The sequence below is a fragment of the Myotis myotis genome, unplaced genomic scaffold (genome assembly GCF_014108235.1).
Source record: "Myotis myotis isolate mMyoMyo1 unplaced genomic scaffold, mMyoMyo1.p scaffold_m19_p_3, whole genome shotgun sequence".
NCBI lineage: Eukaryota > Metazoa > Chordata > Mammalia > Chiroptera > Vespertilionidae > Myotis > Myotis myotis.
Window position 1 is genome coordinate 187080444 of NW_023416335.1, and position 17063 is coordinate 187097506.

Genomic DNA, 17063 nt, shown 5'->3' on the forward strand with positions numbered 1-17063 from the left:
AATTCATGCATGAGGTGTGCAAATGGGTACATTTTGAGTGCACTGATAGGCTAATAAGGGTAAACATTCTGAGCAGTATCTAGTGGCATCAGAAGGTAGTGGTCACTGTTTACTTTTCTGATTCAAGTGGGTTTTATGTTTTTTGGTTTTTTTATTTTTATTTTTTGTTTTTGGTCTTGAAAGGTGATTTATTCACTGTAAGAGTTCCCTTTTAGTTCTTAATTAAATTAAGCAAGAAGCTTACTATGAAATGCTATTGGCAGGGTGGCTTTTATCCTGGAGTATTTTACTTTCTCCTGATCTAAAATGGTCCACCTTCCAACAGAAACAGACTTATACATAGAAAAAACAAACTGCTGGCTGCCAGAGGGGAGGATGTTGGGGGACTGAGTGAAAAAGGTGAAGGGATTGACAGGCAGTTACAAAATAGTCCTGGGGCTGTAAAGTACAGCATAGAGAATATAGTCAATAACATTGTAATAACTGTATGGTGCCAGGTGGGTACTGCAAATATCAGGGGAACACTTTGTAAAGTATATGCTGTACACCTGAAACAAATACAAAATAATATTGAATATAAACTGTAATTGAAAAATATTTTAATTAAAAAAAGTCTACCTTCCAAAACTGCCCATTGCAGATATGAGCAAAAATATAATTTTACACAAAGAACATTTGTTTCTCTTGCAATGCAGTATTTCAGGACTTGGTCCCCTCTCTGTGCCTTTTCCTTTTTTTTGAAATTGTGCCTTGACCAGGAATTGAACCAGTCACTTCTTGGTTCATGGGTTGCCGCTCAACCCCTGAGACACACTGGCTGGGCTCCCTTTTTAAAAAACCTTAAACTCTAAACTATAGAATTGGACTCCTTGACCAGAAGGTTTACAAGCCAGTTCATCTTTGTTCTAGAACTCTGGGTGGCCTACATTTTTCCATCTTTAGTCAAGTCTTGCTCTTGAATGAGATTACTCCTTACATGTTAGTATTGTTCACTCGCCCTCTTGTGTCCATAGAGATTGTAGCACTCTCTATGGGGTGAATGAGCAAGTTCATCATGCAGAAATACAGCATTTTCTGCTTAGAGAGCGTTCTCGTGGCTGCCAAATACGGTTGTATAGCTTAGTAAACACTGGGAAACAACCCCAGCCCAAGAGGAAAAGGAAAGGTCATTGAAACCTCTGCACATTTTACTTGTGAAGTCATGCATCCTATGTCCAGGCTGTATCTTCCCAGAGGGGTTGCCCATTAAAATCCATTCAGGGGTGCCTGCCATCCAGGCTTATACCACCTGGAGTGAGCAACATTCTCTCCTGTATACGAACTTCTGTACAGCCTTGTGGAGGCTCAGATGAGTTAGTTGGAGACTGCTGTCCACATGTCACTTTCCTACTCAGAAATTAAAATCAGACTGCGAGAGCTGAATGACATCACTTAGCCCCAGGTTATCAGAGGAAGGGATTAAGGAACAGAGAGGCAAAATGAGAAGTGGCAAATTGATTAGTGGTAATACTGAAATGTGGCCTTCTGGCTCCCAATTCATGCTCTGAAGTCTTACTTTTAGCTTCAGGTGACCCCTGTATTTGACCCCACCCTACCTATCCAGGTGTTTGCTGAGTGAATGATGACCCAACTGTATTTCTAATGTTTCTTTGCCCCTACCTCCCAAAACTCCCACTCTCCATGCCATATCTATTCCTACTATACCCCTTTGTTCATATTTACTGTTCCTACCTGCAATGCTCACTGCTCTTTACCTGGTCAATGCTTAGTTCCAGGTACACTTCCTCCGAGAAGCTGTCCTCCCCCAGCCTTCACTAAGCCAGAAGAGGAAGGGCCATGAGGCTGAGCACAGGTGTTCAGGCTTAGTTGAAGAGCAGTGGCCGGGATACAGGACCTGCATTCTAGGTCTGCCAGGAGATGGCTGTTTGATCTTGAATAGATGCCCCCACCTCTCTGAGCCTCATTTTGCTCTGCCCAATTATGGAAGCATCGGACTACATTGGTGTTTGTTGCTGAATGTATGGCATGAATAGTGCTGGTGAGGTGGTATTAAGTGGTTCGTGGACAAGTATTTTGGGCATGTTAGTAGAAATGAATTTGTTTCATTAAACCCATCATTCCCTAAATATTATACTAGAGGCCTGATGCACGAAAATTCGTGCAAGAGTAGGCCTTCCTTCCCCCAGCTGCTGGCACTGGCTTCCCTCCAGCACCCGGGTCCCAGGCTTCCCTCCTCCAGCCGCCAGTAGGCACCCAGGACCCAGCTGGCTTCCCTCCGGCCCCAGCGTCATCAGGAAGGACATCCGGAATGACATCCGGTCTAATTAGCATATTACCCTTTTTTTATTATAGATGTGACAAGGCTAGATATTTTAAGCTTGAAAGAGAGTTGATTTAAGGAAAACTCTGATGTAAACAAGTAGTAATCATGTGACAGAAGTGGTAAGTATCAAAGTGTGGAGGTTTGTGAAGCCCCAGAGGAGCCTATACCCAGCTTCTCACTCTCGCTTGGGCCCTTCTCTCACGATGGTTTAGCAATGAGTTGGTTACCACTGTTAGCGGCTGATGACAATATATCTTCTCTCCTTGTTACAGCTGCATCTGGTATTCCCTGATCTTCACCACACTGATTGTGGTATAAAGTACAAAACAGATCTTTAAAAAAAGACTTGTGGCTTCCCTGAGCTTTGTGTTGCCTCCATTGTTTATAAAAAGCATTGACCCAGAGTGTTCAAAACCATGTTCACTTTTATAAATGTAGATTTTTATTTATAAAAGTCACTTAGACTCCTTATGTAAAATTTGGAAATACAAAGAAGCAGAAAGAGAAGAAAGGCGGCACCCATATTCTTACAATCCAACAATGAACCCTGTTTATATCCCTCCACAATTGGAAGTTGTCCTGCAAAAATCCTAGCAAGTGGGGATCTATTTCTGTTCAGCGTTATGGGAAATTGGAATATTCCTGATTTAATATATTTTTGTCATCACAAATCATAAAATCAAAAAAATGTCAATGCGGAATCCAGGGGTGGGGTCCAATGGCATGCTTATAAGCAGCAGTTAAATAACTGCCACAGAGGTGACCCGTTCTGGGAGAGGCTACTGCAGGTCAAGGGTAATAACAACTGATATTCTTTGCAATGTGCATCACATGTCTGAAGCTCTTTGCTAATAACGGTGGCTAAGTATTTCACGTGTGTGTATGCTGACTTGCTGACTTGTTTCTCCTGCAGGGTTTTTAGTGTCTCTGGACGACTTTTACATTCTTAGCAGCGGTTTGGTACTGCTGCAGACCACCAACAGCGTGTATAATAAAACCCTACTAAAGCTTATGACCCCCGAGGCTCTCTTGGCCTGGCAGAGAGTCCGTGTGGCCAATATGATGGCCAGTAATGGCAAGCAGTGGGCAGAGATATTTTCAAAGTACAACTCTGGTAAGCAGCCCTGCAGAGTACCTTTTCAGGAATGTACATATGTTTGGATTTCGAGTTAACCAGTAAAGCCATACCCATGCCCTGCTTCCTGTCTCTCCCATTTTCCAGGCACCTATAACAATCAGTACATGGTCTTGGACCTGAAGAAGGTAAAGCTGAGGCACAGCCTTGACGCAGGCACTCTGTATGTTGTGGAGCAAATTCCTTCATATGTAGAATATTCTGAACAAACTGATGTTCTACGGAAAGGTATCTTCTTCATACTAGAAGTCGGAAGGATGATGAGTGTGTATGTGTGTGTGTGTATACATGGTGGGGAACATGTGGTGTGTGAGTGTATGATGGAGGAACGTGTGCTGGGGAAGAAAGGATGGGAATGCCACTGCTAGTTTCACTGGGAAAGAATTTCCAGGTTCAGCATAATGTATAAAACCTGCACCTCGAACTCTTAAGTGACCATGTGTAGACTGGGACAGACCAGGCATTCACCATCTTATGACTGTCATGGTTCTAATATTACCTTCTCTCCTGGGTTCCTGAGTTAAGCTTTTAGTTCAATTCAGTGAATATTTATGGGAGCGCCATGCTGGCCCAGGAACCAGAAAAGTACAGATGCAGGTACAAAATCCCTGACCTTTAGGAACTCACAATCTGGTAGGGAAGCAAGGGACAGAAAGCAGCCATTTTAGCTAGCACCCAGACACCAAAGAACGATGACAAACAGATTTAACTAAAGATTTCACAAACCCCAGTGGTGAAACCAAAGGAGCCGTTATCAGTGGGAGGAGTCAAGGGAGGTGGTTCTGGAGGACAAGAACGTAGCCCAGATGTTGAAGCCAGGGTTTTGGAGTCACACTGTCTCGATGTGAATCTCTGCTCCTCAGAATCTCAGGCAAACTATTCACTCTCTCCAAGTCTCACTTTCTTCATCTGCAAAACATGACAGTAATGGGACAGGTCCACAGTCAAATTTATAATTTTGAATTCTCAAAATCTCAAAACTCTAAAACCAAGGTTTGTGTTTTATTTTTTTTTTATTTTATTTTTTTTTGGGGGGGGGGGGCGCGGGGAGGCGGGTGTCCCTAATCACTTGATAGCAAAATATGACCTGATCTGAACTTATTTGGAAGCAAGAGCTTGAACCGTCTATTTATATCTTTGTTCCCTCTTCTCTAGAGAGACTGTTTATATATTAGGCTACAGAAAGATCACTCTGTGTGTGTGTGTGTGTGTGTGTGTGTGTGTGTGTGTGTTAATCCTCACCCGAGGATATTTTTACATTGATCTTTTAGAGAGAGTGGGGGAGAGAGGGAAAGACAGAAGGAAATATGGATGTGAGAGAACCGCATCAATTGGTTGCTTCCTGCCCTGACCAGGGCCCAGGCTGGGGAGAAGCCTGCAACCAATGTATGTGCCCTTGACCAGAATCAAACCCAGGTCCCTTTAGTCCGCGGGCGGACACTCTTTACACTGAGTCAAACCAGCTAGTGCGGAAGATCACTTTTTGAATCCTAGGTGCTTCCCACAGAGATTGCAATGCCATATCTAATATATGCATGCCATTGCTGTTCTAAAATATTTTAAAAAACCTGAATTCTGAAACACATCTGGCCCCCAAGAGTAAACCTTTATAATTTCACAGGGTTGTAAAAAAGATTGAGAAAATTCTTGTAAATTCTTGAGCACATTGCTGGATTTATGAGCACACACAATAAGTCCTCGCTGAATATTTGTTGAATAAATGAAACTGAAGATGATGTTTGACTGGGGGTTTAAAGCCCAAACAGGAGCTCACTAATTTGACAAGGGGAAGGGTCAAGCAAATGAAGCGTGAGAACTGGTGTGACTGAGAAACTATTAGCTTAAGATAGCCAAAGGAAAGGCTATGAAGTGTAAGATAGGTAATCAGGGGAAAATATCAGCCTTGTATAGCCTGCTAAGCAGTTTAGCCTTTATGCTTTAGGACGCGGACGTTTCTGAAAAGGGAGGGTAGACTGGAGAGCAGAGAGAAGACAGGAGATCAATTAGGAAACTATTGAAATAGATGGGCTGACGGATGAGTAGGTACAGAACCTGGGGATCATGGCCTGGTCCTCAGTTTCCCAGGTCCCCAAATCAACTTTGTAATGACACCTGGAGTGAGCCATCTCAGCAGGAACGGCTCACATCAATGACGTGTACACTATATGCATAAAGCAGAATTAAGGTGGAAACTTCCATTGCTAAGTAGATACGACACTACCAGGTAGTAGACCTACGTCCTTTTTGGGGAAGAAAAAGTCACCTGAGAAGTTAAATCATTAGTTGGTTACTTGGTTAGCATGACAATTCGAAACTGAGACCCTCGAGGTCTGACCTTGAAGGCTGGTCCATCCAGCTCTTAAGAGCCTGACAGTAACAGCAGGCCTCCAAAGAGAGATCTCTGAGTGGTGATGTCCCTATGTTGACTGATCATCCAGGCCAGTATAATCTGGGATGTTCCTGAAATGATTTTACTATGGTTGTGTCACATGTTTGATGCTTAGTGACTAGTGGCCTTGGCACACTTCCCAGTTTTGAATGAAGCTGAGCCTTTCTGAATGCTTAGCAGTGGTTCTCAACCTTCCTAATGCCGCGACCCTTTAATACAGTTCCTCATGTTGTGGTGACCCTCAATTTCATTGTTACAAATTGAACATAATTAAAGCATAGTGATTAATCACAAAAACAATATGTAATTAATTATATGTGTGTTTTCCAATGGTCTTAGGCGACCCCTGTGAAAGGGTTGTTCGACACCCAAAGGGATCGCGATCCACAGGTTGAGAACTGCTGGCTTAGAGTCAAAGGAGTTGAAAGCCTACTGGAACCTTAAAGATCATCTCCATTCCTCTCATATTACTGGCTCTCCTTTTCTCTCCCACTGCTAAAAAAAGGAAATAAAAACAAAGAACAAACAAAAAACCAATGTTAATTAACTGCCTAAGCCCTAGTTGTTCAGCCCTGAGCCTAGAATCCATCCAGGTTTTCTGGTCCCCAGCACTTTGTTCCTCCACTTTCCTGGCATATTATATTCCCTGTTCGAACCACGTTGTGAAACCATCTTTTGGCATTTCACTAACCAAGTCTACTGAAATGAGCTCCCCAGACCACTTGGTGTTATACTTCATTTTGCTCTATAAATGCTAAAATTATTTCCTGGTTAAGAGATTGCTTTAAGAATTTTGGGTGAAAACCAAAGAATTCTGGTGCCCTTTCCCCCTAATGGAATAATGTAGAGGTATACCAATTCTGTAAATTATAATGATTGGTTTGACTGCCAGGGTTCACAAAGTTTTATTTTTTATATAATATCAGTATCATGTAATTACACACCTATGCCAGGTTTCAAAAGAAACTACCATAACATTTCTTTTGTCCCCTCTCTTTCCTTTTCTGTGTCCCTCCCTGTCAATCCCACTCTTCCTTCCCTTCCCTTCCAAATCAGGATATTGGCCTTCCTACAACGTTCCTTTTCATGAAAAAATCTACAACTGGAGTGGCTATCCATTGTTAGTTCAGAAGCTGGGTTTGGACTACTCTTATGATCTGGCTCCACGAGCCAAAATCTTCCGGCGTGACCAAGGAACAGTGACTGACATGGCATCCATGAAATATATCATGCGATACAACAGTACGTAGCACATTTCTCAGGAATCATTCTTCAAAACTCCTTTTCTTCCCCATGGATAAAGAATCCATGTAAGTTTATCATCTCTGTACTAGAAGGAATTATAAGAAGTTAATGAATTAAGTATTTTGTATTCAATTCATATTATACATATTTTATACTCAACAAATAAAATTTTGTCCACCTTCATAAAATGACAGGGGAAAGATTCTATAGATTTTTTTTTAATTGAAAACTTATATGTGAAACACAGAAAAACCCGTAAGATGTACTTTTTTTTTTTTTTTACTATCACTCCCATCCCCCAAACACAGGTTTCCTTCCAAGGACAAAAGCAGCCAATAAAGCAAAAATTATTCATAAATACTTTATTTTTTAACAGTATCAAAATCAAATTTGTAATTATTTTGTGGAAAAAAATTGATGCACATTTATCTTGTTAATCTTTCATCCACTCTTCACTGTGCAAGGTTCTTGAGAACAGGCTGGGCCTGGAGCAGGGAACTTACAGTTGCCTCTTCCTAGTACAAGCCAAAGGAGACTTCTGTATCCGGGCGCACACTGGGCTGCAGAGGCCTCACTGATTATCTAGCTTTTAACAGGTCCAAAAAATGTATTGTGGATCAGTGTTACCTCAGAATAGTCTGTGCTCACTCTTGTCCCAATCTCTGTTTCCTAGATTATGAGAAGGATCCTTACAGTAAGGGTGATCCGTGCAACACCATCTGCTGCCGTGAAGATCTGAACCCATATGACCCAAGTCCTGGAGGTTGCTATGATACGAAGGTAACATGCTACTGACTTTTGAATTTAATTTCCACCAGCACCTACACCTATTTAAAGGCAAAGCTGCAAAGGTTTTGGTGGCATAGAGCACAACAATGTTTCTACCCATTACTTGATTCAGGGTTCACCTTTTTCAGATATTCTGGTGATAGGTGCCATTGCCTAACTTCAAGTCCCTGCTCTGCCACTTAACCCATTGTACGCCATAAGCATCTGTAGAGCAAGCGGTAGACCTTCCCCACACACCACACGCGTCTATAAAAAAAAAATGTTTTCCCTAAGTGGCAGCCCTGACCAACTTTAAAATAATTTTTCGTGAGAATTTTCAGCTGAAAACATTCAAGAACACCCGAATTGTGAGTAATATATTTATTTTTATAACTAGAGGCCTTGTGCGAAATTCATGCATAGGTAGGGTCCCTAGGCCTGGCCAGCAATCAGGGCCAATCAGGGCCTTCCTTCGTTCCGCGCTGCCCCCTGGTGGTCAGCTCACGTCATAGTGAGTGATCAAACTCCCAGTCTCCCAGTAGAACTCCCGAGGGGACACTTTGCATATTAGCCTTTTATATATATATATAGATATTCATTGCAAATTCAGTTTTTAAATTAAATTCAAAATATCATGGCATGTGGGGATGGTTTCTGTTTTGGACATGTGGCAGTTAACTGTTAATAGTAAATCACATCATCTTATAATGCTTCTGTTTCCTCATCTGTAAAATGGAAGTAACAGTACTTGCCTCATATGGCTGTAGAGAAGAACATTTAATATATATAGACTGTTTAGAACAGTACTTAGTGAGTTATTTGAAAATGTACACATCATCATGATGTTGGTGGTAATAATGTGGCTGTCTAAAGTTTTCCAGACTGGCCCAAAGTCCAAAGAATATATTGAGAGCAGTGTGATTTTACATTAAGTAGAAATTTAATTTAGATGAAGGAACAAGTATTGGACCAGACACAAAATCATTAAAGGGTTTTTAATTTTTAGCATGCTAGAATTGGTAAGTGCTATAATGTATCTTATAAGTAATGTGTTTGCAGTGGTGGTCTGAAATAGCTCATATAGATATGAGGACCAGTTGTTAAAATCAGTTGACTGTGTTGATAGCTTGAATTCAGCCATGGTGGGAGTATTTACACCCTGGAAATCAGCAAACATTACAAATCAGGGCCTTTTTTCCCCCCTCAGAGAGTTAGTTGTTAAAAAATTTACCTGGATACTCCTGGGTTTGGGAGATCCAAGGGGGTAAGCTAGTTATTTTAGTTGGTGGAGAGAATCATTTTACCACATCCTTTTGTACTTTTGGTTTGGGCATGTGTCTTTTCATTTGCAACTCCAGTCCTAATTTCTGGTAGAAATCTGTGAGAAGAGTTCTGTTCTATCTTCAGCTCTGAAACTGTAAGAATGTCAACAGCCCCGCCCCCCACACACACACATTTTTTTTCCCCTATCAGCCTAAAGCCTAAATAGGAGATGCTTTAGAATAGCCTGAGTTCCAGCTCACCCTACATTATAGGTATGTGATGATGGCAAAACTTTAGCCTTAATGACTCTCAATATGTTATGAAATGCAAATAAATAAACAAACAGCGGAATCTAATGAACAAAATGAACAAGCAAAATAGATACAAACAGAGCAGGCTGACAGCTGTTGGAGAGGAGGGGTATTAGAGGGCTGGGTGGGGCATGGTAGAGGGATTGAGGAAAAAAAGAAAAAACTCATGGACAAGAACAACACTGAATTGCCAGGGGGAGGAGAGTATGGGGGAGATAAATGGTGATAGAAGGATAGTTGACTTGGGGTGGTGAACACAATACAGTGTACAGATGAGTTGTGGAACTGTGTACCTAAAACCTATATAAATTTTGTTAACCAGGATCACCCCAATAAATTCAATTAAAAGGGGGGAAAATTAGTGGATACAGTGCTTGGCACACATGAAGCCCCAATGAATGTTTTTGTATTTATTTTTTATGGCATTTGCAAACATTCAGTGAAGTGTGTAACATGTTATATCCATTCCAGAATATACAGAGAATTACCCTCTGCTGCCTTGCCTAGAATCCAAGCCGACCTGCCATTTGTCAGATTTTACTTTCTTCTGGAAACACCTGCCAATTTTTTATCAAAAAAATTCTGTTGAGGATATACTTTAAAAACATTTCTCTTGAGCCATTCTGAATATAGGAAAAATCCTAAGTTATGAGACATTTTCTTCTTTCCCCTCTAAGGTTAAGAACTGCTGCTATCCATTGTTTAGGTGTTTTTGAGAACCATGGCCATTTTTTGATATTGAGCTCCACTTTATAACTTGCTACTGTACTGATTAATAAAACTTTTATTGAGAAATTAACATTTTTTTGGCACTGCACCAAACACTTACTTTCATTAAACCTCATGACAACCCTTCTGTGAAGTAGGGTTATCAGCCTACTTTACAGCTGAGAAAACTGAGCCATATGGAGGTTATTTTTTAATAAATTTTGGAGCTAGAATCTTGATTATGAGTAGTTGATTACAGATCTCACACTTTGGCTACATTGCTAATACCCTCCTACTATTCAATTCATATGTGAATGCCAAATGAAGACAGAATAGCAGATTGTGGAAGTTGGCAAGATTTTGTTTTAAAGGGGCTAATATTGTGACTTTGGAAATGGGTTGGAGGGGAAGGAGAAAAAATAGGGATTTAGTCCATTTTTTTTCCAAATTGTTTTTCTAAAATGTCTACCTCTTCTCTCTCTCCAGGTGGCAGATATGTACCTAGCATTAGAGTACACAGCACATGCCATTAGTGGTCCCACAGTACAAGGTGGCCTCCCTGTTTTTCACTGGAAGCGGTTCAACAACACTCTCCATGAGGGCATGCCAGAGGCCTACAACTTTGATTTTATTACCATGAAGCCAATTTTGAAACCTGACATAAAATGAAGGGCGATAAGAAAATAGAAGGCTGCAAATAAGATACCAAAGGCACTATTTTAGCTATGTTTTTCCATTCACAATTAGTCTTAATAAAACGTATTAAATTTAGTCTGTTACTGTCATTCCCCACTGTTGACTGTGTAGTTAACAAGCATTCACTGTAGAAGAAACATTACATATGATTAACAATACTAGAATTCAGCATACAAACTTATATACAAGAGGGTATGGCAGCCCTAGCTGGTTTGGCTCAGTGGATAGAGATTCGACCTGTGTGGACTGAAGGATCCTGGGTTTGATTCTGGTCAAGGGCACATGCCCAGGTTGCAAGCTCAATCCCCAGTAGGGGGCATACAGGAGGCAGCCAATCAATGATTCTCTTTCATCATCCATGTTTCTCTCTCTTTCTCCCTCCCCTTTCCTCTCTGAAATCAATAAAAATATATATTTTTTAAAAAGAAGGTATGGCAGAAACTGTTCCCTTACTCATCAAAATCCATATTCTTTTATGCCTGGCCACACAGACCACACATCCCAGGTTCCCTTAGGTAGGTGTGCCACATGACGAGTTCTTGTCAGTGGAATCTGACATGAGTACCTGTTTCAGGCCTGGCCCCTAAGAACCTGTGCTCCTCCATGCTCTTTCCCCTTCCTTCCCTGGCTGGATATACTTAGTGACAAAGCCCAAAGGAAAGGTGGAGCTGTGTTTCCAATGGAACCTCTTACAGAAATTCAGGGAGTGATATTTCTGGCATTAACAGGTATCAGTTGAGTCTTTTTGTGGTGCAGGCTAGGCACACAATATAGCAAACCTTAATGTTGTCTCCCATTACTGAAAAGCAGCACATCTCATCTGAGAGCAACTCTGTGTAATAGCTTTTCTTTCAAAGTTTGAGAACTGTGTGTACTTTTAGTGCTGTGGTACTGTCAAATAGGCTAAATAAACCATACTGTACAGTCTAATGAGTGATCCTTAACAAAGCGAGTGACTTTCGAAAGAAACAAACACAAGGGGCAAGAATAATCAGAATGAATCAGAGTACTCAGAATGTTAAAAACCCATAGTTTATTTCAAAGTATAAATTTCAGGCTTGCTGGACAAATCCCACTACAGTTAACACTTAAACAGACACCAGTCTACTGTACATTTAGAAAAGAAAAAAAAAACACAAAAACCTTTAAAACCTAATAAAAATAGGACAACTTGCTATAGCCGGTTTATATTAAACATTAGGAAGATCTTAACATTGTCTTATTATTTACACTTTCAACTGCAATAAAGAAAAATCAGAATGCAAGTTTCCTACAAAGTATTTTTATATTAACTTTGAAATGGCTGATGAAATACTAAAGCCAAGATTTCCAAAAGGTGTTTGATTGCCCAGTTACCTTATTTACAAACAAAATAAAACAAAAATAAAAAAGACAGCATTTAAATATAAATGCTTGGTATTTAACTGACTCTACAAATTAAAAAACTTATTTAGCATGATAAAACTATTTGTATGGTCCTATTCCTCCCCATTGGCTGGCTCAAGAGAAACAGATTTTAGGAATTACATAAGTCTGCCACACTAACAAAACACCTCATGAGAATTGTTCTAATCTTTTCCTTTGTCCCAAAATGTAAAAAAAGGGGGAGGTGGGGTGGGAGGACTGGACACATCATTTGCCCAGTAAGGAAGGCAGAATCATACATTGGTTTTAGATAAAGTTATATGCAATAATCTAATACTGAGACATGATTTTTCTGGAAATTAGAATAAAACAGGCCAATAACAACTGGCCAATAATAAAATAACGAATGAATCATAAGATACTGAAATAACCCAAGGTTTTTGCAGTACTCTAACAGTGCTAAGATCACATGTATAAAAGCAAGAGAAGACGATACCACAGGCATTATTTTGTTAATCTTGTATAGTACTGGGAAATTCGTGGAACAAGATAAATGCATGTCATGCAATATTAACACTCACCTTGTTGCATAAATAATTCAGAAAATATAACCAAAAGAGAACAAAAACTTAGCTAACACTTATGCAATACAGTAAGAGAATTCTGTATGGTGCAGCCCACCTAAGGAGTTCTGTAGAAATGTACCCCTAAGATTCTAAGCTCCTTGCTCTAGTACTTGTATTTCAAATCAACCTTTCATTTACCTGACATTGGGGGTGGGGAGAGTGGGGAACATCTCGCTGTGAGGCAAATGGTGCCTCAAATATCTTTCAAGGAAGAAAGCTCTTCACTCTTCTCATTGACTTCTACTGTGTTAAACAGTACACAGTATTCTGCATATTTTAAAAAGTGAGTCCAGAGAAATAGAGGGATATAGTTACCTCATCAAGTTAACTGTTAATAACATGTTATCTTTGTATGTAATTTATAAATTTACTGGCAATAACATAATTTTGGAAAGAGGCTTACTCACACCTTAAATAGGGCGAAAATTAACAGAGTACAAAGTAAAGAGTAACAAACATCACTGTTACCTTTAAACGCCACATAACAATTTTGGGTTGAAATTTCATAAATTTCCAGGATTTCCAATAAAGTGACATTTAACACAAGTATTGTCAGGCTAAAAAATTTAGTAAACTTGCATTCCCAAAATGGGATAAACAAGCTTATTTGTAATACTTTGTGAAAAGGCACAACAAAATAAAAAAGGTATCATGGGGTGTGAACTGCTACAAAAAATCTGTAATCAGTAGCTATTTCTAGCTGAATCTTCCATTCTCTCTCCTGAATAAAAAGTGTCCATCAACATTAAAACCTGCCCCAAATAAAAGACTAGAGTTCTAGCCTACCACCTTTCAGTTAATCCAATATTGCTGCTGTTGCCTACAAATCCCATGTCAGACTAATTTGTGGAGGCCAATTTATAATATGCTTTTTCCTCAAATAATTACAATATTTCTTTGTACCTTCCTCCCACCATCAGAAATAAAAAGTTATTTTACTGTAGCAAAATATTTTTTAAGGTTACTGTTCGAAAATTTTTTTGACAGAAAACACAGTATACACTAAAATAATGAAATATTTGCATTCTACTGGGTTTTCTTCACAGGATTATATAGTGCTACAAAAACTCTTTTAAAAAGGGATTAGTGACTATAAATAGAAACATTCACCAAGGGAACCATTTCAAGGCTAGGTAGGCAAATTGTTATCACATGACCAAAAAAAGGCCAATAAAGAACAATTTTGAACATGAGCTTTCTATTCTGTAGACAGGAATGATCTTGAGCACATAATCAATGTTGCATCCACGGCAGGTAGAAACATATATACATGCAGGTATCGATAGGTATTCATATATATCTATCTCCCTTTCGAAATTTTCATTGGCATGATATTGGCAACTTCTTTACCATCGTCATTAGTCCTAGAACGAGTAATAGCTACATGGTTGGCAAATTTGATTCATGGAAACTTTAATTCTCATGTGGCCTTATTTTCTGAAAGTGAAAGGAAGGTTTTGGAGCATTTATAATTTGGCAACCTGTAGGCTTTCTTCAGCATCAACCAAAATTCACACATAACATGACATACACTGACTGGTGAAAGTCTATTTAAAGACTTTACAACTAGAATGCTTCCAGTTTCAAGCCACCAATGTGGCAAACAAAGCATTAATGGAGAGGATTGCTCCCTCCTATAATTTCAGGAGGTATAATTTGAGAAGGTACAAATATGAATTCAAATATGATAAGGGAAGATGATAAATTATTTCACAAACTCCATGAATTCCTTTCAAAATATTCCCAACCGTACTCTCATCCCCAAGTGTACCCAGGAAGTCCTGTCCTACACTATCTACACTCAACTATCTGATACCAATAGAGCTCGCACTCGTATTGAAAATGCAGGACACCTAAGCTGACTTTGATTAATTTTGAAGAGGAACAGAGAACTAAGTTATATCTAATTGTTACATAAACTGACCCCAAAGGATATGCTTTGAATTCTATCCAAAGCTGACATAGGATAAATTACACAAAACTTGGCACCATCAAAACAAAGTTAAAAGTTAACAAAAGGAACAATGATACAAGAATAAAGAGATAATGTATCTTTCCCTTTAATATTTTAGCTCACTGTATTTTGTAAATTTGACTATTTCCTTTGAAAGAATATTATGCTTTGGGTGATAAACTATAATTGCTTTCATAATTTCTGACACCGTGTGAGCACAGATACTGAAATTTTTGTAGGAAAAGTTTCTTACACAGTTCGGTCTTCTCTTGGTCTACTTTACATAAAGTAAATTTAAATGGTGACCAAAAATAAAAGCATTTATATTCTTAGGAGAAAATAGCAAGTGAAAATTTTGGAGTTAGATATAGTAATGCCACTGATGAGAATATGTATAAAAGCCTTGTTTTAACATTTACTTGAGGGAGTGTGCTATATTTTGCGGAGATAAAGGAAAAATGAAGGGCTGAAAGCTGAAAGGAAAGAAACAACAATGGACAAATGGCCATGTTTATTTTTGCAGTTAATGTTTAAGGCACAAAATAAATGTAAAAGTAAGATTAGAAAATGGAGGGGTCATTTAGATGTTTTCGCCTATTTAACAACCCAGAAGAGACAACAAAAGATAAAACAGATCCTTTCCTGTGTTCAAATTAACCTATTTTAAGCTTTTTATTTTTTTCTTTGGGTTTTGTTTAGATTCTGTTTAAATCATTTAACTATGAAACTACAGATCCCTTAGAAATAGAATCATGCCAGTTACATACCTCAGATGCTTTGCTCTACTTTATGCTAGAAGAGAGGTATTTGAGAATGAAAATGGGAGATTCCACTGCAACAAACATATATAAATAGAAAAAAATAAAACCACACAAACACCCAAACATATTATTCCCCAGCCTCAAGACTAAAGGAAGATGCACATTTACATTTCAAAACCTTGAAGCTTGAATTGTTCAGGAAAAGGTTCTTGCTTTATGAGCTAAGTTTATTTTATTCTCTGATTATAAACAAACGTAGTGTATATACACATCTGTCCAAGAAATCTCGCACAATGTAGATTTTTACAATGGGTATCATGCACAAGATTAAAATAAGACCAAAAAGTGGAACTTTTCAAAGAAGAAGAGAGAAAGGGTCCAAGGTTTAACTGCTCTGGGAAGAAGAGATCACATCCGTTGACTGAGGATCGCAGAAAGGTCCAAAACGTCCATAAATATCCTTGGCCCGTACGGCAAAGTAGTATTTGCTGCCAGATACAAACTGGGTCAGAGTGCATGCCATTGGCAAAGGAAGTGCCTTTACCTCTCCAATCTTTTTCCATTGTGAGGGCACAGTGGCACTGGGTTCCTCATGGTAAGCATAGAGATGGTAGCTGTCAACAGTGGCACAGGTTCGATCCACTTCCAGGACACTCCATGACAGTACAATGCCATTTTGACTCTGAACTCGTGCTAACTTCAAGTGCGGTTTCTGAGGCAGAGATGTGCTGGCAGCTTCTGGGGGCAGGCGCGGTGGTTGTGGGGCTTCTGGTAAGGGTGCTGGGTGCACAGGGCGTGGGGGCTCCTAACCAAGAAGAGCCATGTTGATTTATAATGACCACACAAAGGGCTGTTTTTGAGAATTAGAACTAAGACATCCTAGAGGTCACTTACTGAGAACATTTTATATCAAAATACAGGGAAATACCAAATATTTGGCACGTTTTATTTGGTGAGCTGTAACCAACTGTACCCCAAACAATGATGCTGAGGTAACCCCTGCTATTCTTTCCAGACCTACAGAGTTTTCCTTGGGAAATAAAAGCCCTTGCTGATGGAACATCATCTTGACAGATTGAAATAACCATCTACTTCTAACAAAATAATGTATGATTTAATTCTGTATGCTACAGCTTCTTTTTTCAGTACAATGTAACATTTTAAAATATTATTATGTGTCCCTGGCCAGTGTGGCCCACTTGGTTGAGCATCATCTTGTGCTGCAAAAGGTTGTGGTTCGCTTCTCAGTGAGAGCACATACCCAGGTTGTGGGATTGATCCCCGGTTGGGGTATGTATGAGAGGTAACCAATTGATGTTTATCATGTCAGTGTTTCTTTCTCTCGCTCCCTCTCCCTTCCTTTCTCTCAAAAATCAGTAACATTTTTTTAAAAACTTTAAAAATAAAATATTATGTGTTTCAGTCTACCATAGAAAATTTGAGTATTTAACTCTACTTTTATTTTAAAGCTGTTTTTCCATATAAAGACTAGCATATTCTTATAAATAAGAAATAAGCA

The 17063-nt window shown here is 39.2% G+C and overlaps 2 protein-coding genes across 4 annotated transcripts in view; one reads left to right on the top strand and one right to left on the bottom strand.

The window, feature by feature from the left end:
* PLBD1 (phospholipase B domain containing 1) overlaps positions 1-10913 on the top strand; it is a 58266-nt gene extending 47353 nt beyond the window's left edge. Inside the window, exons 7-11 of one of the 2 annotated variants that reach the window (XM_036297764.1) lie at positions 3237-3437; positions 3546-3686; positions 6904-7089; positions 7766-7872; positions 10629-10913. In XM_036297764.1, coding sequence (XP_036153657.1) covers positions 3237-3437; positions 3546-3686; positions 6904-7089; positions 7766-7872; positions 10629-10811 — 818 coding nt within the window. In that variant the 3' untranslated portion in view covers positions 10812-10913. Of the gene's footprint in view, positions 1-3236; positions 3438-3545; positions 3687-6903; positions 7158-7765; positions 7873-10628 lie in introns of those variants that run through there. The other variant, XR_004965834.1, reaches the window with a different exon arrangement.
* Positions 4320-17063, bottom strand: part of LOC118650026 (activating transcription factor 7 interacting protein) — a 120694-nt gene continuing 107950 nt past the window's right edge. Inside the window, exon 14 of one of the 2 annotated variants that reach the window (XM_036297763.1) lies at positions 4320-4367. In XM_036297763.1, coding sequence (XP_036153656.1) covers positions 4335-4367 — 33 coding nt within the window. In that variant the 3' untranslated portion in view covers positions 4320-4334. Of the gene's footprint in view, positions 4368-11854; positions 16350-17063 lie in introns of those variants that run through there. The other variant, XM_036297762.1, reaches the window with a different exon arrangement.